Source organism: Eschscholzia californica, unplaced genomic scaffold (genome assembly GCF_041429995.1).
Source record: "Eschscholzia californica isolate CP2 unplaced genomic scaffold, dmEscCali1.0.p SCAF_2, whole genome shotgun sequence".
Classification (NCBI taxonomy): domain Eukaryota; kingdom Viridiplantae; phylum Streptophyta; class Magnoliopsida; order Ranunculales; family Papaveraceae; genus Eschscholzia; species Eschscholzia californica.
In genome coordinates this window covers 61,272,980-61,299,850 of record NW_028238309.1, presented here as the reverse complement: position 1 = coordinate 61,299,850, position 26,871 = coordinate 61,272,980, and the positions used below count along the sequence as shown (strand labels likewise).

At 36.3% G+C, this 26,871-nt stretch overlaps 2 protein-coding genes across 5 annotated transcripts; one reads left to right on the top strand and one right to left on the bottom strand.

Moving 5' to 3' along the window:
- Positions 1-161: 161 nt before the first annotated feature.
- Positions 162-26,760, bottom strand: LOC147559910 (putative UDP-N-acetylglucosamine--peptide N-acetylglucosaminyltransferase SEC). 2 transcript variants are annotated; one of them, XR_015234682.1, is made up of 30 exons: positions 26,359-26,760; positions 23,959-24,104; positions 23,557-23,655; positions 23,346-23,396; positions 22,885-23,001; positions 22,754-22,810; positions 20,840-20,959; positions 20,460-20,522; positions 20,292-20,370; positions 19,342-19,451; positions 19,202-19,255; positions 19,019-19,086; positions 18,831-18,933; positions 18,326-18,528; positions 18,128-18,224; positions 17,272-17,343; positions 17,098-17,174; positions 16,893-17,006; positions 16,729-16,813; positions 16,353-16,520; positions 15,643-15,753; positions 15,469-15,555; positions 14,749-14,876; positions 14,565-14,647; positions 13,952-14,057; positions 13,704-13,850; positions 12,289-12,409; positions 11,874-12,006; positions 5,663-5,896; positions 162-350 (listed from the first exon to the last, which is right to left on the bottom strand). XR_015234682.1 is itself a non-coding variant. In XM_086661866.1 (28 exons), the coding sequence occupies exons 1-28, from the start codon at positions 26,540-26,542 to the stop codon at positions 11,893-11,895; spliced, it is 2,964 nt and encodes a 987-aa protein (XP_086517992.1). In that variant the 5' UTR covers positions 26,543-26,760; the 3' UTR covers positions 11,498-11,892. The 2 variants fall into 2 exon arrangements, 1 of the variants encoding a protein (XP_086517992.1); XM_086661866.1 differs by lacking the exons at positions 162-350; positions 5,663-5,896 and having other exon boundaries at positions 11,498-12,006.
- On the top strand, positions 595-10,515 carry LOC147559911 (beta-glucosidase 4-like). 3 transcript variants are annotated; one of them, XM_086661869.1, is made up of 13 exons: positions 595-780; positions 6,987-7,053; positions 7,161-7,219; positions 7,357-7,432; positions 7,692-7,766; positions 7,863-7,950; positions 8,139-8,364; positions 8,469-8,587; positions 8,902-9,143; positions 9,222-9,256; positions 9,354-9,456; positions 9,825-9,930; positions 10,030-10,515. In XM_086661869.1, exons 2-13 carry the CDS (start codon positions 7,011-7,013, stop codon positions 10,250-10,252), a joined length of 1,395 nt encoding a protein of 464 aa, XP_086517995.1. In that variant the 5' UTR covers positions 595-780; positions 6,987-7,010; the 3' UTR covers positions 10,253-10,515. The 3 variants fall into 3 exon arrangements, with proteins under 3 accessions (XP_086517995.1, XP_086517994.1, XP_086517993.1); XM_086661868.1 differs by having other exon boundaries at positions 595-1,816; XM_086661867.1 differs by lacking the exon at positions 595-780 and adding an exon at positions 6,433-6,570.
- Positions 26,761-26,871: the final 111 nt, after the last annotated feature.

The following is a 26,871-nucleotide window of genomic DNA, read 5'->3' as shown; positions in this document are numbered from 1 at the left end:
TCCCCCCCTCGACATATCTGATAAGCGGTGAAGTTGTTGAAACCCACCGACCATACCCGAACATGTATCTATGTTACATGGCTTTTGCAAGATCTTTGACTTGATAATGGAAAAGACTAACAGAACTAAACCAAAGTTGTTATGATGACAGGACAATAAACTTGACGAAACTGTTCAATAACGAAAAGAAACAGATAAAAGTTTCCGACTTTAGTTACTTAATAAACACTGGAGTTCATAACTCTTAATCTAAAAATAAGTATATAAAAGTATTGCTACTCCAAAACCATGGAACTAAAAACCACTACATACTAATGGATTCTACCTAAATTGCGTGGAGTAAAAGACTTCTGTTAGTGAAGCTTAATGATGATGATGGTGTTACTAAAGTGTAAAGATAATAAAATTGTTAAAACAAAGTGTGGGTGCCTTGGTTATACTATTGAGTGCCTAAGAATATGTAAAAGTCTGCCTATAGTCTAAATGGTTGTTAGAGAGTTAGTTAAGAAGTTGTTAATCTAACAACTCTCTAACTAACTATCGCTTTCTCTCTCTAAACTCTTTAAATAGAGTTAAGTAGTTGTAATCTGATTTGATCGATTTCACAATCAATAAAGTTGTGCTTTTTCTTTATCTTCTCTGATAATCTTCATCTTCTTCATTTCTAATTCATCATCTTCTTCATCCTTCCGCCATTAATATGATTCAAGCTAATCTTTACATGGTATCAGAGCTTGTGTAAACAACAAATTCATCTTCAATTCAACGAAATCGAGTCAAGTAAGTTCTAATCTTCAAGTTCTTATCTCTTACTCATTCATACTCTAATGGAATCATCAAGTTCTTCATTGCAAAATTCAAGTTCAAACACTAATGTTTCAATATCAAATTTATCAAATTTTATATCTGAAAAGCTAGATGGATCAAACTATTTGTTATGGAAAGATCAATTTGAGACTATTCTCTTAAGTACTGATCTCTTAGGTTATGTTGATGGATCAATTTTATCACCAAATAAATTTATAGTTGAAAATGGTGAAGAAACTTTAAATCCATCTTATCTTACTTGGAGAAAAACAGACAGTTTTGTCAAGGCTTGTATGAAAGCTACCTTCACTCGAGCTGTATCATCTGATGTCTTAGGGCTTGATTCAGCCAGAGAAATTTGGAAATTCCTTGAAATGATGTACATTGAAGAGTATGAAGCTAAGATTGCTTCTTTGAAGGAGCAACTTCAAAATGTCAAGAGAGGAGATCTATCTGTTAGTAATTACTTAAGGAAGATAAAGAATATCTCTGATTCTTTGACTGCTGTGAGTAATAAGGTACCTGAATCCGAGCTATGTCGAATAGCTTTAAAAGGATTAGGAAAAGAGTTTAAACAATTTGTTATTGCTACACATCAAAGAGAGTCAAAATTATCCTTTCCTGAGTTAAGAACTCGAATCATTCATCATGAACAATGGTTAAGTTCTCAAGAGAATGATGAAGTAAATGAGTCTGCTTACTTAACTAGGAAAACACAATTTAAACAGCAAGTAAAACCAAATCAAGTTGGTCAAAATCAATTGAGGTATTCACAACCTCAACAACAAAGGTATTATGCAAATCAAGAGCAACAAAATTTCTCAAACAGCAACAAGTACAATAACTATAACAGCAATCAGTATAGCAATTATAATAGCATTCAAAAGTCAAATAATAGCATTCAAAAGAGCTCTCAACCAGGAGAAAGAGCAAATGATTTCGATTTTTCTAGCATTCCTTGTGGAATTTGCAGAAAATGGGGCCATGCTGCTTCTAGGTGCAGATACAGGTATGCTCCTGATGATAATTATAAACTTTATAATAGCAATAATCCAAATAATAATCATAATAGTGCAAGCATTCCTCATAATAGCATAAATAAGAATTTTCATAGCAAAGATAGACCAAACTTTGCTGGTCTGCATCTATATGAAGAAGGGGATCCTTCTCATTCTCACTTTTATCATGAAGAAGAGAAACTAAGTGAAGAAGAAGCATATGATGCTCAATTTGGTCAATTTGATCAATCTCTGGACAAAAATGAATATGAAGAAGCTCTAATGGTTTCAGTGGTTAATGAGAAAAATGAATCTATTTCAGCAATTTGGTTAGCTGACACAGGGGCTACAAGTCATATGACCTATGATGCAAATTCTATCACAAATGAAAGAAGTTATTCAGGCTCCAACTCAGTCATGGTTGGAAGTGGAACATGTATACCAATTTCTAGTACAGGTGATACCAAACTTACCACTGATAATCATATATTTGATCTCAAAAATGTGTTAGTTGTTCCAAATATCAAAAGGAACTTACTCTCTATCTCAAAATTCACAAGAGACAATCAATGCTTGGTTCAATTCTCACCTTGGGGCTATAAAGTTTTGGATATTTGGTCAGATAAGGTTTTTAGTGAAGGTCCAGTGATAAATGATCTATATCCTATCTCATTTGAAGTTCAAAAACCCCATGAAGCTCATCTTTCAGAAGTAAGTACTTCTTCTTCTATCTGGCACAGTAGATTGGGCCACACTTCTGATTCTGTACTTCACTTATTAGCCAGAAACAAGGTTATAGACTTACATTTTGAACCTCAGCTTGGATTATGTCATTATTGTCAACTATCTAAAAGTAAATCACTTCCTTTTGCTAATTCTCAAAGTTATACATCAACTCCCCTCTACTTAATTCACTCAGATATTTGGGGACCAGCACCAATTTCATCATCAAGAGGAGAAAGGTATTATATTCTCTTTCTTGATGACTATAGTAGACATCTATGGGTTTATCCACTCAAGACAAGATCAGATAGCATTTCTTGTTTCAAGCACTTTAAAGCTCTATCTGAAAATCTTCTAAATACTCAAATCAAATACTTTCAATCTGATGGTGCTCCTGAATTAGCTAAAGGAGACTTCAAAGTTTTCCTTGATCAAAGTGGTATTCTATTTCGAAGCTCTTGCCCTTATACACCACAACAAAATGGCAAGGCTGAAAGAAGAAATAGACAAATCACAGAAGTTGGAAATGCCTTACTGTTTCAATCTCATCTTCCAAAAGAATACTGGTATGAAGCTTTCTCTACTGCTGTCTTCATTATAAATAGATTACCAACTAAATTGCTAAAAGGTTCTTGTCCTCATGAGGTCTTATTTCAAAAACAACCAGACTACACTCAGCTAAGAGTCTTTGGAAGTCTATGCTATCCTTACTTGGGTAATACTAGACCAAATAAGCTTTGTCCAAAATCTGCTGCTTGTGCATTTGTTGGTTATAGCCTTCATCATAAAGGTTATAAATGCTTAGAGATTGAAAGTGGGAAGATAATAATCTCAAGACATGTTGTGTTTGATGAAAATGTTTTTCCATTTTCATCACTTCAAAACTCTAAAACATCTTCTGGTCCTTCTTCCAAAATGCTAGAACTACCACACCACATTCAGTTTAGTCCTGTACCTGCTCCAAGTATTACACCTGCTCCAAATAGTGTACCTGCTCAAAGTCCTGCACCACTTCAAAGTCCTGCTCAAAACCACTCACCTATTCATACTTCACCCTCTCCTGCACAACAAATTGTTTCCTCACAGTCTATTCACCCTATGAGAACTCGACTAAGAGATGGTATATTAAAACCAAAGTTTATCCCTGATCACATAGCACATTATAGCAGCTGTCATCCTCTTCCTCTCACATATGTGGCTTTACTTAACCAACCAGCTGAACCTACTACATACAAACAAGCATCTAAAGATCCTAATTGGTGTAAGGCAATGCAGGATGAATATGATGCCTTAATTAACAATCATACTTGGGTCTTGATTCCAAGTTCACCATCTATGAACATTTTGGGTTGCAAATGGGTTTATAGAATCAAATATAAGGCTGATGGTACTGTTGAGAGGTACAAAGCCAGATTAGTGGCTAAAGGTTTCCATCAAATGGATGGTCTTGATTATTCAGAGACTTTCAGTCCAGTAGTTAAAGCTACTACCATTAGAATTGTGCTAACAGTTGCTGTTTCAAATCATTGGAGCATCCTTCAACTTGATGTTTCAAATGCATTCCTTCATGGACTCTTAGAAGAAGATGTGTTTATGTCTCAACCACCTGGTTTTATTGATACTACAACTCCATCCTATGTGTGTAAGCTTCAAAGGAGTCTCTATGGCTTAAAACAAGCTCCTAGAGCTTGGTTTACCAGATTTGCTTCATTTTTATACAGTTTGGGATTCAAAAAGAGCTCTCATGATCACTCTATGTTTGTGAGAAATCAAGGTTCTTCTATTATCATTCTCTTACTCTATGTTGATGATATAGTCCTTACAGGTACTCACTCCTCTGACTTGACCTCTCTTATTAACACTCTAAAGTCTGAATTCCCAATGAAAGAGCTTGGTTCTCTCAATTTCTTCTTGGGTATTGAAGTGAATCGAAATTCTCTCAATGAGCTTCTTCTTACTCAGAGAAAGTATGCACTTGAATTACTACAAAAGGCAAATCTATTGGATTCAAATCCTAGCATCACACCTGTTTCAGGGGGCAATAGATTATCTAAGTATGATGGTGATCTTCTTTCTGATCCAACCATCTATAGAACATTAGTTGGGGGTCTTCAATACCTAACTATGACCCGCCCTGACATCTCTTTTGGTGTTAACTATGCTGCCCAATTTATGCAGAATCCTAGCTTTCTACATCTCCAATTGGTTAAGAAAATCTTAAGATATGTCAAGGGTACAGTTGGTTATGGGATTTCTATCACTCAAGGCAATTTGACAAACTTGGTGGGATACTCAGATTCTGATTGGGCTGGATGCCCTGATACAAGACGCTCCACCACTGGTTATTGTATTGCGCTAGGAAATTCTCTGGTTTCATGGTGCTCAAAGAAGCAACCTACTGTTGCTAAGTCATCCACAGAGGCTGAATATAAAGCTTTATCTATAGCTGCTGCTGAAATGCAATGGATCTCTTTTGTTCTTGCAGAGCTAAAAATATCAATTACCAAGCCTTTTGTTCTGTATTGTGACAATCTTGGTGCCAAAAATATTGCTGCAAATCCTATTTGTCATGCTCGAACAAAGCACATTGAGGTGGATTACCATTTTGTTCGAGATTTGGTAGCTTCTGGTTCTATTATCATCAAACACATTCCAACTGCTGAGCAACCAGCTGACTTGCTTACTAAAGGATTAGCTCGAGCTCTCTTTGTTCCTCTTCGAGACAAACTGATGTCTCTGACTGGTTCATCAGTTTGAGGGGGCATGTTAGTGAAGCTTAATGATGATGATGGTGTTACTAAAGTGTAAAGATAATAAAATTGTTAAAACAAAGTGTGGGTGCCTTGGTTATACTATTGAGTGCCTAAGAATATGTAAAAGTCTGCCTATAGTCTAAATGGTTGTTAGAGAGTTAGTTAAGAAGTTGTTAATCTAACAACTCTCTAACTAACTATCGCTTTCTCTCTCTAAACTCTTTAAATAGAGTTAAGTAGTTGTAATCTGATTTGATCGATTTCACAATCAATAAAGTTGTGCTTTTTCTTTATCTTCTCTGATAATCTTCATCTTCTTCATTTCTAATTCATCATCTTCTTCATCCTTCCGCCATTAATATGATTCAAGCTAATCTTTACAACTTCTTTAAACAAATCTTATATTTCCTTCCTACATAATAACAACATATGGTGCTTTCTCTAGCCACTCAGAGTAGACTGGACTGGACCGGACCGGACCGGACTGACTTCTTTAAACAAACTAAGGAGATTTTACCTGTCTCAACTTCTCCTCGACAACTATATCTTCGACTTCTTATATTTCTCTTGTTTTCCTTTTTTATCTACAAATCCGCATATTATCTTTCTCCACCTCTATGTCAGCTCTCTCCTTATCTGTTGTATGGACATTCGTCGTCATCCTCTGTTACTTTGAAGTGTCGGGGTGCCTCACCTGAGCAGTGCAGATTCCACATCTTGAAGTATGATCTCTCCAGATTCCGCACCTACGTAGATTGTTTATTTTAAGGTTAGTTCAATTGAATACACCAAAGACGATATTGTCAGTAGATTTGAGTTGACAAACCCGCTATTTGGTTCCGTTTTTCCATTATAAAAAAAGGATTAAAAACTACTAGCAAAGGTGTAGTTTATCATAAAGCGTTAATAAATCAATATCGTAACTTGGACACACACTCCCCTGCCGGCCTGCCCCTCAGGCCACACGGCCCCATTGATGATCAGGACACAATAAATCAAGTTTGCTTCAACTTTAGTTACAAGAATAAGTAAACTAAGAGTGAAGATAAAGAATATCATAATAATAATTACAGAAAACCAAATTGAAACAGTAAAAAAGAACAGTTACTAGCTAGCAGTATAAATGGAAACAAGTTAGCACTTCAATCAACAAACCAAAATTTCCCTCATCATCATCATCAATCTCTAAACAATTTTCTTTAATTTCCTGAATAATGTCGTCGAAAGAAGTCACTCGTGAGGATTTCCCACCCAAATTCTTATTTGGTGTCGCTAGTTCTTCTTACCAGGTAAACTACTCTATCTATCATGGACACGGGCTAAAATACTCATTCCACTGCCAATTAGTTTTGTGTTGGATACTTTCAAAAGGCTTAACATGGTTTCAAAACTGGCTAGGCTAACACGTGATAGGCCTAACAGCTGCTTGTGTTTCACGTTACCCAACAAAAAAAACATATTTTAGATTGAAAATAGCCACACACGTAAGGAAACGTACTTGTGCATGAGAATAGTCTGACATGGACAAAGACTTGTCTTATTACCAAGTATAAGACATCTAGGCCCCGCGGTTCATTATCAATTGGTTTTTGGTAGGAATTTAGAATGTTCAAAATTTGACACATACTAAAACTCTGTATTTTCGTGCATAATATTTTCTAGTATACGTAGGTCTATTAAACCAACTTTATATAATTCCTTCCAGGTCGAAGGGGCTAGAGATACAAGAATGTTTGAAAATATTTGGGATGTCCTTACACGTCAATCACCTAGTAAGTTATTTCTCATTACATAGTCTATTATAGACTATTTCCGCTTCCATATATTTGACATTTGTGGAATTCAAGTACTAGTTAAACATTTCGATCTTGCATTATAGGCAAGATTGTAGATGGAAGCAACGGAGATGTTGCAGTTGATCAATATCATCGTTTCTTGGTAATTATATGACTTATTCTTCTTCACGTATATATATATATATATATATGGTTTAATATGAGTACTCCACAAAATCTTTAACTATGCTTAAGTACAGTAAATGAACACCGATTTTCTGAACTTCTTATATAATGCAGGAAGACGTGCAAATCATGTCAGGTTTAGGGTTTAAAGCTTACCGCTTTTCTCTATCTTGGTCTCGTATTTTACCTGGTATATTCTAATACTTATCCTTCGAGTAATGCTAGGGAGCAAGAAACTAGGCAGAAATCATATGGGCTTGTCGTGATCCGCAATTCAGTGGATTGAAATCATCGAAAGCACGAATCACGGCAAGTCACGTAAAATATCTGTCTAGAGCTGTCTGCATGCTTTGTTTTTGTTCTCTAGCATTCGTCATATCCTTTTTATACACTAACACCTCGAGAACTTGTTTGTACTACTTACCAACTATTTCAATTAATGTCCCTAGATGGTATGGTCTCTAAACTAAATGATGATGGTATTGCTTACTACAAAAATCTCATTAAGGCTATACATGATCATGGTGATTATGTTTCTCTTTTCTTCTCATTTTGGATTCTTTCCACTCTTTAAGGCTTATTAGTATCTCATGGTATCTAAATTTTATACATCTTTACAGATATGGTGCCGGTCGTAACACTATATCATTGGGATCTCCCTAGCATATTTGAACAAAAGTATAAGGGTTTTTTGGGTGAAGAATTTGTGTAAGTTTCTTAAAACTTACTATAAATTCTATATCAAAAGGTATACTTTATACATCACATAAAGCATAGAGAATAATTCAAATCAATCTAAGTTGGTGTTTTATTTGGTTATTGGTTTTGAATACTACTCCACCTTTTGTTGTGCATCAATATTAATAAGTTTGTTTTCTATGTATGGATGGATCCAGAAATGACTTCGCCATCTATGCTGATACTTGCTTTGAGAAACTGGGCCACGATGTAAAACACTGGATTACATTTAATGAACCGATTAACACTGTGTTAAAAGGATATGGTACAGGACAACACGCTCCTGGAAGAAGTGAAAATTACTGTACAGAACCCTATATCGCTGCACACAACTTACTTAAAGCTCACGCAAAAGCTTTTTCCATATACAAGAACAAATATAAGGTATTACATTTTGATTAAAATAAAACAGACATACTTATAAAATTATTGCGCTATTAATAATATTATCATTAACTTAGTTATATATTTATCTGTCTACTATATAGGCATCACAAGGTGGTGAAATAGGTATATCACCTAATTTGGAGTGGGCAGAGCCTTATTCTCAATCAGATTTGATGGATGTAAAAGCTGCTAATCGATTTCTCCAATTTCAGATTGGCTGGTATTTCTTTACGCCTTACATGATCTCCTCTCTTGGCACTCTCGGTGCGCCTGGTCTGAGTCCGTGTTTGTTTCAGCCCAGCACAGATTAGCCCAAGTCTGACTGCCCTCAAACTGCCTAGTTCATTAGGCAACCCACTTTTTTTTTTATTTGAATTCGTGAGCGGGTTATAGGTCCCGACCCTTAAGAAGGAAAAATACAATGAAAGAGAAGGCAAATAGAATGTTGTTGTTGAATTGTCACAAAGTCATTCAACATTTGTAAAGCAGATATAGTGACATTTAGATTTCTAAAATTATTCTAATTTGGTGAAGGTTCTTGGATCCAATATTTTTCGGAGACTACCCTCTAGTCATGCGTGAGAGATTATTTGATCGACTGCCAAGATTCACTGAATTGGAGAAGGAGATGCTAAAGAATTCAGTGGACTTTGTGGGCATTAACCAATATACCGCCAGATATGTAAAATTCAAATCTGATATATTTGATCCACCAGTAGATAAAACGCGTTTGTACCCAGAATATTTCTACGATGAAGCGGAGATAGTACTTGATGGTAAGTCAGTTACCATACTTCTCGACTTTCTATTTGTCATTATAAACTATTTTTTTCTCATTCTGGTTATCTTTTCAGTTAAAAATTTAGAAGGAAGATATATTGGCAAACAGGTAGGTACCTTGTCAATTTATGCTCTCCAGTCTCCATGAACAAATGCACATTTTCTTTCTAAAGTACTTGTGGATAAGTTTATCTCATCACTTGCAGACGGACCTCGAGTGGCTCTATTCTGTACCTTCGGGCATGCGAAATTCCATAAATTATGTAAAAGAAACATACAACAACCCTCCTATATATATTACAGAGAACGGTATGAAACATTACACCTTTAATGATTTGAATTTACCGTTGATAATTAACCACATTATATTTAAAAATTAATTTTGTACATAAATAGTATTACTTTTACAAATGAGAAGTCAAAAGCGTAGTTTTCCACACAAAAAAATTTTAACGCCTTTGACCGTATTCAAAATGAATCTCAAACTCTAAGCGCCACTTTAACAAAAAAAAAAAACTCTAAGCGCCACCAGACCTTCACATGATCATTTTTACTTAAATCTATGAACGCACTTAGATCTGATCTGTTCATTATGAACATTGTCAAAGTTTTTCGAGAAAAAAAAAAGGTGCATAAGCATAATAGGCTCACTAACCCCAATACCTGTGGATACTAAGGAATGGGTCACAAAACCATTTCCCACTCAAGAGAAATAATGCTACATGACCAAGAAAGAGTTGATTACTATAAAGCCTACCTTGCAGAAGTAGCAAAGGCTGTCAAGTGAGTTTCCAACAATACCTATGGTTTCCATAATTTAATTTAATGAACCTATTAATCGAAAAACTTACATACTTAAACGTTGAATATATTCGTTCATAGGGATGGAGCGGATGTGAAGGGTTATTTTGCATGGTCATACTGTGACAACTTTGAGTGGAACATGGGCTACACGGCTCGTTTTGGTTTGGTTTTCGTCGACTACACGGATGGTAAGCTCAGCCGTCACATAAAGGATTCAGCCAAATGGTTCTCTCATTTCCTCCTGAAATCGGATGAGAAAATTTCCTCAGACGATAACGTAAAACCCTCTATTGGGTTTTAGAATCCTTTTACTCGATCATTACCTAAAATACTCATTCGGGTGGTTATGCTCTCCTATCCTTTGGAAAGCCAACCACAGATGACAATATTATACGTGTGTGTGTATCCCACCAAATAAGATCCGCTAGTTGTTACCTGGCTTGTTATATGTTATTGTAATAAAGTCGATCGTGCAAATCGAATCATAAATATGTATTCTTTTCCTATATCTTCTTGTATTATTTTTTCTGTATGGTTATGATATTGGATCTGCTGGGTATAAAACTCTGACTCGTTTACAATAAGCTCAGTCCAATCATCAATTAGACAGACCATGGGCTAGTTCTGTTCCGATGGGTTAATTCCTATTGGACTCCCAATATGTGACCAAGGGAAACATTTGGCTCAATTTGGCACTAAGAACATAATTTCATTAGTCAAACTTATCAGTAACAATTCTAACTGGAATATTTGCCTGTAACAACTTTAGACATGGCCTATAAAATCTCCCACAGAAGTTTGTGACTCGTAATAATCTTTACTAATATGATTGTCTTGGGGGACAGTTACTCACAACTTCGGAGTCTAATTGGAATTAACCTTTTTGCTTTCTCTTATTTCTCTACAACCATCTCTATTTCTAAATTTGTTCTCTTTCTTTCATCTTCATAATTCTAACCTCACATTGGAAGTATTTAACCCCATTACAAATTTCCCCTACCACAACAAACAATACCATCTGATTTCCCGTGTGAAAATGTCTGTTTTCTTCCCCGCAAAAAAAATCGCTTCATACAAACTCTATATTTTAAGATGTGTTGTCTGGCTTGTATATTGTGGGTTCAAACCATTGAATCTCTTTGCGAGACTTGAGACCACAACATCTCATCAAGAAACCAAGCTCTTCAGCCACTGAGAAACATAATGGCTTTCGATGTACCAAATTATGCTGTTATCATCCCCATCAATAATTTCATAAGGGTAAATACCTGCAAGCTATTTGACATGGTTACCTTTTTTAGGATTCTTGTCGTATCAGATACGCGGGTGTATGACACTCGAGACTGGTATGGCCGTTTCCCCCCTCGACATATATGATAAGCGGTAAACTTGTTGACACCCACCGACTACCCGAACGTGTATCCATGTTACATGGCTTTTGCAAGATATTTGACTTGATAATGGAAAAGAGTAACAGAACTAAGCCCAAAGTTGATATGACGACATGACAATAAACTTGACGCAACTGTTCAATAACGAAAAGAAATAGATAGAAATTTCCGACTTCAGTTTACTTAATAAACACTAAAGTTCATAACTGTTAAATCTAAAAATAAGTGTATAAAAGTATTACTACTCCCAAACCATAGAACTAAAAACCACTACATACTAATGGATTCTACCTAAATTGTGTGGAGTAAAAGACCTGAAACAAATCTTATATTTCCCTCCTACATAATAACATATTGTGTTTCTCTAGCCACTCGGAGTAGACTGGACTGGACTGGACCGGACTGACTTCTTTAAACAAACTAGGGAGATTTTACCTGTCTCAACTTCTCCACCACAACTATATCTTCGACTTCTTATATTTCTCTTGTTTTCCTTTTTTATCTACAAATCCGCATATTATCTTTCTCCACCTCTATGTCAGCTCTCTCCTTATCTGTTGTATGGGCATTCGTCGTCATCCTCTGTTACTTTGAAGTGTCGGGGTGCCTCACCTGAGCAGTGCAAATTCCACATCTTGAAGTATGATCTCTCCAGATTCCTCACCTACGAAGATTGTTTATTTTAAGGTTAGTTCAATTGAATACACCAAAGACGATATTGTAAGTAGATTTGAGTTGACAAACCCGCTATTTGGTTCCATTTTTCCATTATAAAAAAAAAAGATCAAAAACTACTAGCAAAGGTGTAGTTTATCATAAAGCGTTAATAGATCAATATGGTAACTTGGAAGTGTCATTAATGTAGACAACACTAAATAAGGAAATCAACTCTATAAGCATGAAAGTGAAAAAACTGATATAATATTTCGTGATTGGGAGAACTTACCCATCTTGTAGTGTCAAATAAAGGGCAACTCAAACGGGCTGCTTTTAATTTGTTAGTAAGAGCCTGGAGCTTTGGACGATCCAGTGCCAGTGATACTGCCTTCTCCTCGTACTCCTCCATACTTTTGGAAAACCAAGAGATCGAAGTAAGAAAGAAACATACATATTTATTTATATATATATGCCGCAATTATGCTTTAGTGCAATAATACAGTGCAGAGTTATTAACCAAGGTCGCCTCATAAAGTTCAAGTGACTAAAGTCTCTACAGCATCTCAGCAAATGAAGTAGTATCAAACGATTTTGTTGAACTACCTTTGACGTGAGTGCAGAGCCCACAATCCCAACAGTGAGTTATTGAGATAGAGGAAGTTTGCTAAGCTGTTAACTTGTTGGGGAAAGATAAGGCTGTGTCCTGCCGGATTCCCTATCAGTTTCTACACTGATGCTGGGACATCATCAAGGAAGACTTTATAAGTACCGTTCAAGAGTTTTGGGATACCGGGTCTATTGATTCGAGATTCAATGAAACCTTCCTAGTACTTACTCGAAAGAAGGAAGGGGCAGGTCAACTGAATGATCTTAGGCCTATTGGTCTTATAGGGGTTCGGGCTAAAACCCTCTCCTTGAGATTGGTGAAAGTTCTAGAGGCGATTATTACTCCCTCTCAAGGGGTTTTTGTGGCCGGTAGACAGTTATTTAGATGGGATCTTGGTGGCCAATGAGATTATAGACTCCCGGGCTCAATCTCTCAAACCAGGTATCATGTTGAAAGTAGACTTCAAACGGACTAGGATAGTGTCTTGGGATTCCTGTTCGAGGTTATGTCGAAGATGCCCTTTAGGTACAAACGATATACATGGGTTCATAATATGATTTCCTAGGTCTCTTTCTTGGTCTATGTTAATGGGCCTCCTATTAATAGATTTTAATAGCTCTGAAGGGAATCTTCAAGGGACCCTTTGGTCTTTCTACTGGTTGGGGAAATTTTGAGCTTTCTAGTACCGAAGCCAGAATTTATGGGGTCAGATTAAGGGTTTCTCAGTAAATAGCAATGGTATTTCTATTTCTCACCTCCACTTCGCGGATAACACATTTTTCTTATTGGATGATTCTCAAGAGAGTAAAGACTACATAGACTATGAAAGACGCTGTGCCTTGGTTTGAGGATATGTTTATGTAGATTCAATTTATAGTTGAGAGCTATTATGTCTGCAACAATTTAGTTCTCTCACTTCTACTTTTGTGTATACTCATTTTTTTAATAAAGTCTTAATTCGCCATCTCGAAAAGAAACAGCAACACCCTTCTACTGACTCAACTCAGATGTTGGGGATGGCGGAGTATCATGACCCATGTTCTAAATGGGTGAACAAAGTTAAACCTTTGCGATGTAACTAGATAAAACAAACTTACCTGCTAACAATCATCTCTTCCCCAACGCCAGTGGCCAGACATAGAGAACCAGCAACTCTGGTTGCCATCTTTTCCAGGGGCAGAGTCACCATTGGTAAACCAGCCCATAGAATATCTGTACCAGTCGTGTGAGCATTGCATAATGGCCTACCCAGCAAAAAAACATTTCAAGAAGTTTGGAACATAATCTACTTTCAATTTCAGAAATAACAACAAGAAGAGAGCAAATAGTCATGCAAACTACTTACGTATCAAGGAATAAATCTGCTAAAGCACTACGCCTGATGTGTTCACTTTTCATGGCAACATCCGTAAAAATAATCTGGTCCGGTTGCACACCCATAGCAGCAGCATCTGGAGGCGATATAGACATCAGTATTAAAGAGATGAAATACAAGGGGAAATGGATCATCAAGAATGAGATTATATGCCTCAGCTAGGTGATCAGTCTGGTATGAAAGGTGGGGGCCTTCGGTAGCCCGTATTTTGTAAGATGCTCTCTCCAGTATTTCCGCGAGCACCTTTCAATTTGGCGCCTTGTCAAGTGCCAATGAATTTTGGTGTTCGGTCATTCAGATAAGTATATCCAATATTCTAGCAATAAATTTTCTTTAGAACAATATAACGTATATCAAATATCATTTATCTGTTGCTCTAATTTACTATATCACATATAGCGTACATCAACACAATATGAGGTATGAATAACATATATGTAATATGGGCGCCCCACCACGCCCTGCCCCCTAATTTCATACTTAGTCACACCTGCCCCAACCACACACTGCCCCTAGTGCATCAAAATCAAATAAGTAATACAGCTATAGCTCCAATAACATAAGCAATGGAACTAACACATACATGCACGAAGTCTCATCTCGCCTGCAGCTGGGAATCTGAGAAGCCAAAGTGCACTATTTGGAACACGCTTAAGAATATTGCACCTGCAAATACGAGTTTGATAACAATGAGGCGTGCAAATTTGTAAGAGGTTAAATTTAGTCCAACTTCAGATAAAAAAGTTGACACAAAGAAGCCAGAGTACCAAGTGGTGAAGATTGCTGGGTCCATCTTGTATAACTGGTTGAAGCATGCAAAAATAAACTTGTCCTCGGGTAATCCATAATCAGATCGCTTGTGCCGACAAACCGGATCTAGTACATCGCGGTTTTTCTGCAAAAGAAGACACCAAGTATAAGATGCATCCACAGATACTAAACATTAATCAGGACCACACTTTATGATAGGACATGATATTTTTCACTTTAGCTATTGAAGTGATGAAGTTTTCCAGTTCTAGTTAGAAGTGTGAACTGCTGTGCTGTACGAGGCTATTAGCAGGTTGAGCTGAATGTATACCATCATGGAATTGTTAACAGACAGAGGTGAGCGAGAAAGATCAAAATACAATCGACCAATGTACACAATGAAGAGAGTGCAGGTGCTATCTTCCACAAGAGGACTCGGACCTTTAAGATGCAAAATCTTGTAGGTTGAAAACTTTAAAAGAGGAAGCCCAAACAAGAGATACTTGAGGCAGATTATAGATATGCCCAAGTGATAGAAATTTTGGCTAAAAATTTTATAAAGAATTGAATGGAAGGAAAAGAATTTAGTGAAAACCAAATTGGTGGGATAAGTTGCATGATTACAGGATAATGATGACTCAACTGCACACAGTATATAAAGATTAAATGCTCTGCTTCTTTAGTCAGTTACATGATAATGACGATTCAACTGAGAAGGGAGTTTCACAACTAAATACCTGCTTATAGTCATTTACAAAGTAACAATGAGGCAGATGAACAAGATTTTCGGAATATATATGTTTGTAACGAGTAGGAGAGACGAACTGCAACCAAAGAAGTAATGTGTGAGGTCAGACTGAAACTTTTATGCTTTCAAAAAACAGCATGGATGATTAGGATATGGACTCCACCTCATCAGTAACTAAATAATCTACGTATTTTGCACCAGTAGTTCCAGGGAATCCCATGTATGAAACCTGAATGGGTGCAGGCTGCATTGCAAATATTTCATTTCTTGCACCCTGTGGAATTAAAGAAAGCACAAAATAAGTTTGAACCGATGAATATGATGTCTAACATCTTTGTAAAACCAAAACAACTTGTATAGTTATGCTTCACGTGAGACTGTTAAATGATTAAGGTCTTCTTGCATGTCATCTTAGTCCTAATAAGATCTCAGTTGAAACTTAAAAAAAGGAAGAAATTAACTTATAGAATTTATGTGTTTGTGGTTTTTATTGCATTCATTTCAATCATTTACGAATTTTGCTGCATAAAGACCACGCAGTTCGTTCTTATCAGCCACTTCGTTCGAGTTGATATAAAGGAGAGACTTTGGAGTGTACATTGCCATGATACATTGGTAATAGGGGCACGGACCTCCAAACGATAATGATCAATGACCATAGTCTCAAAGATCAGCAGCAATACAATTCTTGATGACTTTGGGGTTGTCGTCCAGGGTTCCTTTTATGGCTTTCGAGGCAGCTGCGATGTCGCATATTGTTTCCAATGTGCTCATTTAATCGTCATGACTTATCCATGTATTATGATGTAATGCTGAATACACATGGAATGCACTTATGGGGTACTGATCCATCAAAAAGCAAATAAGAAATACCTTTGTGTAACCATTAAGGTTAACTAGGACCTGTATCTTATCATCATTAATTAATCTGGCAATCATGTCAGAAGGCATAGCAGATACATCCACAAAGTGCTCAGCCTCAGATTGGATCCGCTGCCTCCACTCAGTGCCATCATTCCTACTTAAAGCATAACACAATACCTGCAAAATAAATCGCGAATCCCCTAACGTCAGGTGAAAGTCTCTACAGTCCTTCAAATTATGACCTTATAGAGAGTAGACCTTTATTAATAAAATATAAACCAACAAGGAATAAGCAAGAGCCTTACACTACTTGAAGGATTAGATAAATGAATAGAAAATAACAAACAAACAACAAGAAACAGGGCAGTCTTCAGTTTTCGCATACCTCAACATTTTCTCTATTGTGCATGCCAAATACTGAACCCATAAGATGTGATAGGGGATGATTGCCAAAATCGCTGCTCACATAGCTAGACAAAGAAAAAAAGCAATTTCTGTGAATATTAAGACAATGAAAATATATGCAAGGATTTGGATGAAACAACTTGCCCAACTCTTAGCCGTCCATTCCTGTCGCTCTTTACTGGAACTCGAGGGGGGTAACTGAATGGAGGAAGCCCAAAGCGGGAGGCAATCAAAGAGCAGTGGGCAGCGTATTTGCGACTACAATAACCAAACAAAGTTATTAAATTATAGGTTTGAAATAATGTTTATGCCCTTTTGATTTTCCAAAAAACAAGATAAAAAAAAATACCTGATTTCAAGTGCAAGTTTAGGATCAATAGGATATGCAATAGCATGGAAGGGTTGTACACTTGGAAGAACAGACATCTAAAGTTGCCATGACAACCGAACGCATTAGACAGCCTTAAATAGTTTGATTCAAAACCAGATAAATAAAGACAATATCCAGAGATAGATCTTTAACCTCTATCTGTCTTGTTATAATCACTTCGACTTCCCTGAACTTGCTCTCTCGGTCCTCCCAATTACAGAGGCACTGAAGAAATATCACCAATACATATAAATAGTTGCGAATTGAATCTTACATAATAGTATAATACAAAATTATCATCTACTTGTAGACCATGCGATCTACTAAAGAGATCTAAGGCCGGTTTTCTCATCGTAAATAAATAGCTGGAGGCTTGAAAGTCTTCCAAATTATCATCGTAAATAAATGTAATTTGTTCAAACACAAAAGAAATAAATAGCCATTATTGAGGTAGATGACACATACAGGTCGAACTTATGTAGGCACTCTATATCAAAGCATTCTGATTTTCTAAGAACAAAATCGCTTAATTTAGCGACTGCTATGCACTGTAGTTTATAAGTTTTGTTAATAATGTCTTCCACATGCTCATAGGGGTGGTACTAAATAAAGTGCATGTTAGAAGGGCAGATGAAATAATAGTTCTGCAGAATCAAGCGGATTCACAACTAGACACATTGCAACCTTTTCTGGACATTGATGCATCATAAAGTCGCCACAAAATACTAATCATGATCAATGTAGATCACTTGTTGGTCACTCTAGGAGAAACAGAAAACCACTCACATTAAGTGTAACTAACTAATGGTCTCTTTTTATATGTTATGCTGACAAGATGAACAAGGCTCTCCACACATATGGTGGAATCTTCTGAAGAATTGAACAGACAAGACGCTAGAGAAAACCATACAAACAGATATTAACTGATAACTAATATAAACCAAGATATTTTTTGGGAGAAAGGGCCGAAAGTTGTATTTTGGAACAAAATGTGTTACTCAGTTTATACCTGCAAAGTATGTAGAAGATTACAAGTTGCTTCTGGAAAATCAGGGCGCAGAATCAATGCTTGGTTGTAGCTCTTTATTGCTGCCTCAACATGTCCACTGCAAATCATCCCCAATAGTGGTGAACAAAAAGAATTTCTAATTGCACACCCAACAATAGGCAATATAGATTTGCATAATGAAAAAGAAAATGAACCTACCTATCTTTATAAGCTGAAGCGAGATTTGCATGAGCTTCAGCCATAGTTGGCCGTATAGTGGCTGCCCTTATATAATCCTGAATAGCCTCACTAACTCTACCGATCTCCTTGAATGTATTGCCCCTATTTACAAGAACATCAGCTGCCAAAGGATCTATTCGTAGAACTTCACTGTAGCACGATATTGCATCAGTATAATTTCCCTGCCATTCAGAAATAACGAAGAAGTTCTGAATTTCAGATAAAAGACATCTTGTAGATAATAAAATCAAGGAATTAAATTTCGAAATTCCATTTCCGTGCTTATCGAAATTTCCGTCGAAACCGGAATTTAACTGCCTCTCAACAATGCCTTGTCCATGAAACAAATTTTGAAATACTTCGGTCGAGATGGCCAAAATATTTCCATGTCTACTGAAATTTCCTTCCTTCAATAAAATACCATGTGCTACTTATTTACAAGATAGTAAATGAAAAAAACACTAGAATTGAGACATGCTGTAACCTGCTGTTTGTATATTATAGCCAGATTGCTGAAAGGAGCTGAAATGCCGGTGGTTACAGCTAATGTTGCCTTGTAACATGTCGCAGCAGCACTAGCCATATTCCTACATGTGTAAGAGTTCTTGTAAAGCGGATACTCAAGAAATAGTTACGTAAATCATAAAACAAAGACATATATGGAAACCATACCATTCCATATACATATTCCCAAGGTTGGTAAGAGCTTGGGGGTGGTTTGGCAGGAGAGTGAGGCATGACTTCATAAACGAACAAAACATGATTAGAAAACAAACGTTACAATACACGCGAAAGCAGAAAGGTTAAACCAACAGAACAAAAAGTACAAGAACGATTTGTGGAACATTAACTCACCCGGTAGCAATTAATGGCTTCTTCAACTCTGCCAACATCTTTAAGCGCATTACCCTAATTGTAGGTTATAAAGAAATAAAAGTGTTACTTTTAAATGGTATTTACAATGAAAAATTATATGTGAAGTAAAAGGGACCAACCAAGTGGTAGTATGCCTCAGCAGAACGTGGATCACATGTAATTGCTTGTTTGAAATGGATAATTGCCAAATCCAGCTGACCTTGTTCATAGTATGTATTACCTAGATTCCCTGCAATGCATGATACCTTAATTTAAATCCCTAAAAAACCATTTAATTCCAGCTGAGGTTAGCATGGTTCAAACTATTTTTTGCACCTCATACAATAAGTGTTCAAAATAGACCAACGGATCAATTTGAGCACTATGCTTGGGAAAGAGTCGAATATTAGCCACAACTATTAAACTAGCTCGACCTATAAATATTGATTAGTGTTCCAGCCCCTGTCACACACGGACCAATTACAGCTGTGAGTATTCAGGGGAAAAACACTCAACCTTATAGTAAAACATCGTATTTAAGTGCAATTTCAACGAAGTCAGTAATTGACCTAAATCTTGCACCGACGACTAAATCTAGATTGTACAATACTGGATTTAGATGAATAAAATTTTCGAGACAATAACATAATGTATTAATGTGAATCAAGAAAGTCATGTGAAGACCAATTCAACCCCTACAAATTCAGTCTGAACTCAAACGTACATTTTTTTTTGAAAGTTTGAATGAATATATTGAAACAAAGAAAACTGTACAAAGAAAAAAGCAAAAAACTTTGGTTTCATTAGTTGAACTTGATTTACTTCAACTACTCTATGGTTATTCCAGTGAGTTAAACATCAACCTGACCAAGATACAAAATGCTGCCTTGAGAAGAACCATGGACAATTTCTAAACCTCAACGACTTTTATTAACATGTAACTTTCGTCTTCGCTAGGATATACAGTAGTGGGCAGTGGCCATGCATTGATCCAAACCAGCCTCCTAGAGGTATTGTCTGAATCATAATGGAATTTGCACCATCATATGATTAAAAGGGCATGATTAAGAGTGATGATAATATTACTCACCATAGGCCACTGCATAGTCTGGGCGAGCCTGAATAGCACGCTGATAACACGTAACAGCATCTTGAGGCATTCCCAATGCCTGGAAAAATGCAAAATAACAATCTTGTTTCTCTCCAGATACCATATCATTAGTCACAATCCCTACCAGTCGCAATAATCAGAGCTTACCTTATAAACATTTCCTAGGTTTAGATAAGCATCAGCAAATGTTGGCTTGAACTTCACTGCTTCCTGAAAACAAATGCAAGTAAGCAAACCTGTTAAGTGGATAACATATCATGGAAAGAACCAACTAACGAACTTCCAAAAAGTATCAGGCACAAATATATGCATAATACTAAAAATTCACACATGTAATTGTTAAGGCCGCGGCATGAACAAGAATTGTAACAAGCAAAGGAACATATAAAACGAGTATATGTAATAAAATTTATCAATTACCAAAAATCCTTGGCCATAAAACATATTTAGGCATGATTTCTTTTTTTTTTTTTTGAAAATTTATATATTTATGCATGATGCGGGTGACCAGATTGAACAGCATGTACCTTGTAATATTGCACGGCTCTGTTAAGATCACCTGCTTCCATGAAAAGACCAGCAAGGTTCGACCACGCAATGGCAAAATTTGGCTGGATACGGATAGCCTCAACGTAACAATTGTACGCCTGTGTAAATTTAGAAGCCTTCAATTGAACATATAAAATATAATATCCGACACTGTCCTAGAAATCCGAAGGAGACACTCGAGGTAACCATGCTTAAATTTCACAGGTTATGAACATTGAGGCCGAAATTGTAACCGAAAAAAAGGACTGCTCTTCATGTCCATTACACCATTTTATGACCTAGGATACCAATTATTAGCCCTGACTCAAATTTTTGACAATGCTTAAAAGTTTCTTTTTAATGTGTATAACAAACATACAAAATTTTAGAGTACTATAAAATATAAATTACCAGCAAAATGCCAGAAGTTTTAAGATAGCATGCACTCTGGCGTAATGAACGATTATGAACTAATTCCAGATTAAATTGACCCGGATACATACTACTACGAACAGAAAAAGCTTAAATATTCGAAACAGAAGTTGTGAATTATTACAATTCCAGAAACAACTTAGCCATGCGAAACAAGATGATACCAAGATATGTCGCAATGCTAAAACTCGTATGCCATATATCGACCAACTTACTGATCTTTTTTATGTTGCTTTTTTCTTAACCTAATTTAACATGGATGTTCCTGTTCTTTTGGAAAAAATGGATTCTCCTATTCAATATGTTTTATTTTAAATTTGGCATCCAATATGATTTATTTCAAATTTGGATGCCAAGATACTTGTGGCACACTTTCGAATGATCTTGTCAAGAACTGATATTCACTTCAGTTGAGTAAATGTTAGATGATGGAGATCTTGTGCGTACACCACAACGCTGTTATGCCCATAATATAATATAGTACTCTACAATGTTTACAAAGCGTTTTTTTTTTCGCCTCAATGCGGGTTTTCTTTGAAAATGTGAGGTGATGCCTTTAAAAGGTAAAGATGCGTAGCTTCAATTTCATATATTTTAAGATAGTAAAAGTATTTTATTCTATTAATAGTACATTAATATATTTTAGTGAATTTGTTTGTAGCACTGCAGAAAATTTATTTCTTAATAGTAAAGTTAAAGGATACGAATGCTTTTAGTCACTTCTACCATTTTGAGTTTTGACAAGCTCCAGAATTTAAATAAAAAGTTAGTACAAAACCTAGGCGTAAGTTCTGATATGGTACACTTATATTTTACGTCGAGGCATACGCATCTTATGCGCCTTTTTCAAAATATTGGTACTCTAGATTAATGTCTTTTTCATATAATGTGATAACGATTGATACTTCACCCAACGCTAAGAAATACAAGTAAAAAAGAAAGACTCAATAGTAAGGCAAGATAATTATGTAACTGTTGTACCCCCTTCTGACATTTTCCTTGACATTGTGTCGGATACCTTGTAGGGGTCCATGTTCGATGTCTTAGACAGTGGTTGAGGCACCTCAACGCTTGGCATCAGCCTCTTGACACGTATCGACATACACCTCTTTGGCCAATAAAGAAGTGCATGGTGATATACCGTGAGGCTCAAGCCTCATTAAGGTATACACCTCATACAAATGGGCTTGTTATAGTAGAAACTCTTTTGATCAAAAGTCTAAAACCAAAATCATTTCGATTCAGAAAATACTAGATCAAAAAATTTTCTTAAGTTTATAGTTTGTTTAAAGTATACATATATATCCTATTGTAAATGAGTTTTGAATCTAAGAAGTTGGACCACTTGGTCTTTTGTTTCCTTACATATATTAGCAGTAAGCAGGGCTAGAAGCATTTTAGACGTGATTCATCACTCAAACTTCTTCGTGCACCATAGATGCCCAATATAATCGACAGGACCAATGGCTAAGGTGACTTACCTCTTGCACTGAACCCTGTGCTTTCATCAGATTGCCAAGGTTGCTGTGAGCATCAACCTATCCCAAAACCATATCAATAACAATAGGATCAAGGATTTAACGAAGGAGAACAATTTCAAGCAAGAAAATACCAAACGAGGATTTAATTCAAGAGCCTGGCGACAACAATGGGTTGCCTCACTGCGTCTTCCTTTCCGCATGTACGCACTAGCTAAGTTGGACCAGGCATCACTGAAGTTGGGGCGTAACTGCAAACAAGTAGAAGGATAGTTCAACTAAAGATCCTAATGGATTCATGTTCGTACATCATTAGCAAAAGGCATATTAAATACCAGTAACATGTGAAGTGTCGTACTTCTTCTCAAAGAACAACTTAAAAGGTCTTGAAAGGTATGCATCATTACATGAAACTATGCAGAACAATTGGCAACTAGGCCTGACTGGACGTTTTCAAATTGAGAAACTCTAATTTAGGAGAAGAATGTAAGAAGTCGTCTCTTATTGAAAAATGTTTAGCGCTATTTAGACAAGGAGTAAGTAAGATTCTATGGAAAGTTTTTCACCAACTAAAATCAGGTTATTAGAAACGCACCTCAATGGCAACTAAATAATACTGGATTGCAAGATCAATATTGCCTTTCTCCTGTAGCAAGAAATGAAAGAATTAACTCGTCTACAATCCACGAGGATAATAAAGCTCGAATGTGAAAGGATAAAGAACCAAAACAACAGCTTGACAGAGGTGGCAAACCAGATAATTGTACCAATGTATGTAATCGTGATTTTCCACAATTAGAACTCACCTTCCAAGCATTTGCCATGTTTCCGTAGCATTCTGCAAAGTGTGGGTCAATTCTTATGGCTTCTTCGTTCTTCGCAATGCACATATCAAAATCATGCAACTGGAAAGCAAAACTTCTATTATCAGCCAGACTCAAAATTGTTATCAACCAATGGATAACTTAAATCAAAGATGCACCCAAATAGGGGTATAGGGTGCTTTAGGAATAACATAAGATAGATACTAAGCTTAAGTGTCACATGAAACTGAAAACTGGACAAGGCTACTGAGAACTATGAAACATTTCTTACAGAAGATAACAAGAGCTATGAACATATAGAGAAGAAAGAAGAGGGAGATTACGAAATACACGCCACGGAAGTTAACGAACTGCTGGTAGTAACATCAAAAACAAGTAATCAACCTGATAATGAATTGCACCCAAAAGAAGAAGGTTATCAGTGCGTCCAGGATTTCTCTCGTAAACAATGTTACTGTGCTCCAAAGCCTGTTTGTAGTTCCCAGCCTTGTATTTTTTATGTGCAAGGGCCAATAGTGTCTCTTCATCAACTGTAGCACCAAACAAAATTCCTTTAGAAAAAAAAATGTACCTAAGGCATACTGCAGCAACTACACAAATGTTGGTCAACATGTTTAAAGTGGCAGGATCTATGATCTGTCTGTTGAACAAGCAAGTTCTGGCCAATGGAAAATCAAGTATATAAATGCAGATCAAGTCATTGCAATCCAAAACTTAAGCAAGGTAGAAGAAAGCTGACTAATGCTGGTGAAAATAAGGACAAAAATCAGCAAAACCAGAAGAATTAACTCCAGGCTGACATGCTTCCGTAATATGCAAGAGCAAATACTGGGTTCAAAAAATTGAACAAAATACCGATTACCGAGTATCAAACGTGGATACGTTTAACCTTGTCAAGCAAAGTTCCTTTATATGATTCGGGTACACATCAGACACGTTATTTTACTTGTAGCAACTAGCAATTATGTGCATTTCAAAATAAACTAAAAACTGTAACATTTTTGCAGTCCATGGATATTGGGTTAGCCTACCATGGCCTAGCTGGACTGGGCGGGGGCTTGCATAAGATGGGACTCGCCCAATATGGGTCGTATCCTAGAACAGGTTCAGGCCTGCCAATGGCCTAAATTGAACTACAACGGCTGACATATTAAGCCTGTCAGTGAACAACCGAATCTGTATCCAAAATAACCAAAAATTTGGATATCGAATAAGGATACTGATACTTTTATGGGATATCTTAAACGGATGCAAATACTGGTATATCCATGTCCCAAAATATCTGATCCGAATAAATATTATATAAATATATATATAATTATTAAACACATATAATATATTAGATAGATATCTAGTACGTATATTTCACTTCATACAGCCAAAATTGCATCAGATCGTGGAAAGTAAGGGTATAAAACTCAATTAAAGAGGTTCTTACTTGAAATCATACATCGAGGATTTAGCCTTATACGCAATGAAGTAATAAATCAATAATTTTCCATAAGAAGGATTTTAGATTTTCGTATACACATGTCATGCTAGGTTGTTTTTTTTCAACGTTTACCAAACAATAAAAATTTCATACAAGGGTATATCCAAAAACCTTCAGATACCAATAACTAATGTGTTGCCCGCACGAATATCAGATATATCTGAAAGATTTGAGTACTACACTATTTGTTCAATTAAGTATCTGTTGACACCCCTACGAAAAAGGGGGCGATAGCGATTGGATAGAGAGAGAGATACAGAGACATCAAAAAAGGGGGGGACCGGGGGAGAGAGATAAAAAGGAAGAGAGTTGAGAGGGGAAACTTGAGAAGACAACTTCAATAATGGAACTTCTAAATGGTACGCGTTTTTCTTCTTTTAGCATGATTCCTCCATCAGTATAGCTTCTGAGATCAAGAGGGTGGAGATAGAGAGGGAGAAAGAGATAGATCCAGTAGTATTGATCATTATCGCCTTCCTCATTTGGTCTCATTCTAGTATGGAGAAATGGAGTTACCGAGCTTAGAAGGAGAAGAGGAATGGAATTACCGAGCTTAAGATCAAACACTAATTAAGAATCCTGAGAAACAACGGAGACTATTGCTTAGCAGACCACATGTTGGGGTTGTTATTAGCCAGAACTACTTGACTTGGGACCTACGTCAGTACACACGAGGAAAGCCAATTATCCTTAAAAGTATTTCATTGCCCCATCTACATAACTTTTCACTCTTTTATGACCATTTGTCCATTTCAATACTACCCTCCCTATTAAACCTTTTGGTCTTCCTCGGCTTTCTATTTCTACTTCTCTCCACAAGGAGCAAGCAATGGAATGACGAAATACTAGTGCAAAATCTTCTTACGACCTCGACAAGATCCATTATTTTGTAAACAAGGATAGAAAACCACTAAACCAGCACAAAAAGGAAGTCCTTTTAGGTTTCTGCCATAAACAGTTATAGAACATGATACGTAAAACAGCCAAATTATGAAAATAGGAAAAAGGAAAATTATAATAAACTAAAATGTGAATGATAATCTGTATTTAACATTAATAAGAACATTCAATACAAACATTTTAAGCTGTCTAAGGAGGCAAGCATTTTTGCGATCGTTTTCAACAACAAACAAATTTCATTCAGCAGATACAATCACAACGGAAATCGAATCTCCTCGATAAAAATCTCATCTTTAACAACTCATCACATGCATAACTCCAAACAAAATTTTAAACCCTAATCATCAAATTTTTTAGCTTGGCAAAGAATTAAAATTGAGTTGTAGAATAACCTTCATGAGTACTAGATTCCTGAGACGGTTCCGATTTCACAACAAAGACAGCATCGGGATCCGATTCAAACAAAACCCTAGAAAGTCCATTGATACCAGAGATATGTTGTTGTTGATGACGATGCTGTTGCAGCTGCTGCAGTTGTTGCTGCTGTAAGCGAATATCACTCTGCAGTGACAACATAATTCAAAGAAGAAACGATGAATCTACCGAATAAGGTAAAATCGAAGAAGATCAGATCGAGAAATATCAACCAAAAACGTTAACTCCAGCACTTTCTCTCTCATAACAGATTTAAAATTTTCGAGGAATTTTGTGATTCTTCCTCGAAAACCCTAAAATTCTCAGTTTTTTTGCCTCTCTCTTGTAAAAGAGTAAAGATTTTGATCAGAATTTCCCAATTTCTAGCTCAGATTGTTCTTTGTATCTAAAAAGTGCATATGCGTTAAATGTCGAACAATTTTATAAATTTAAGCCATCCTGACCGTTGATTTTTTTTTTTGAGATATAAG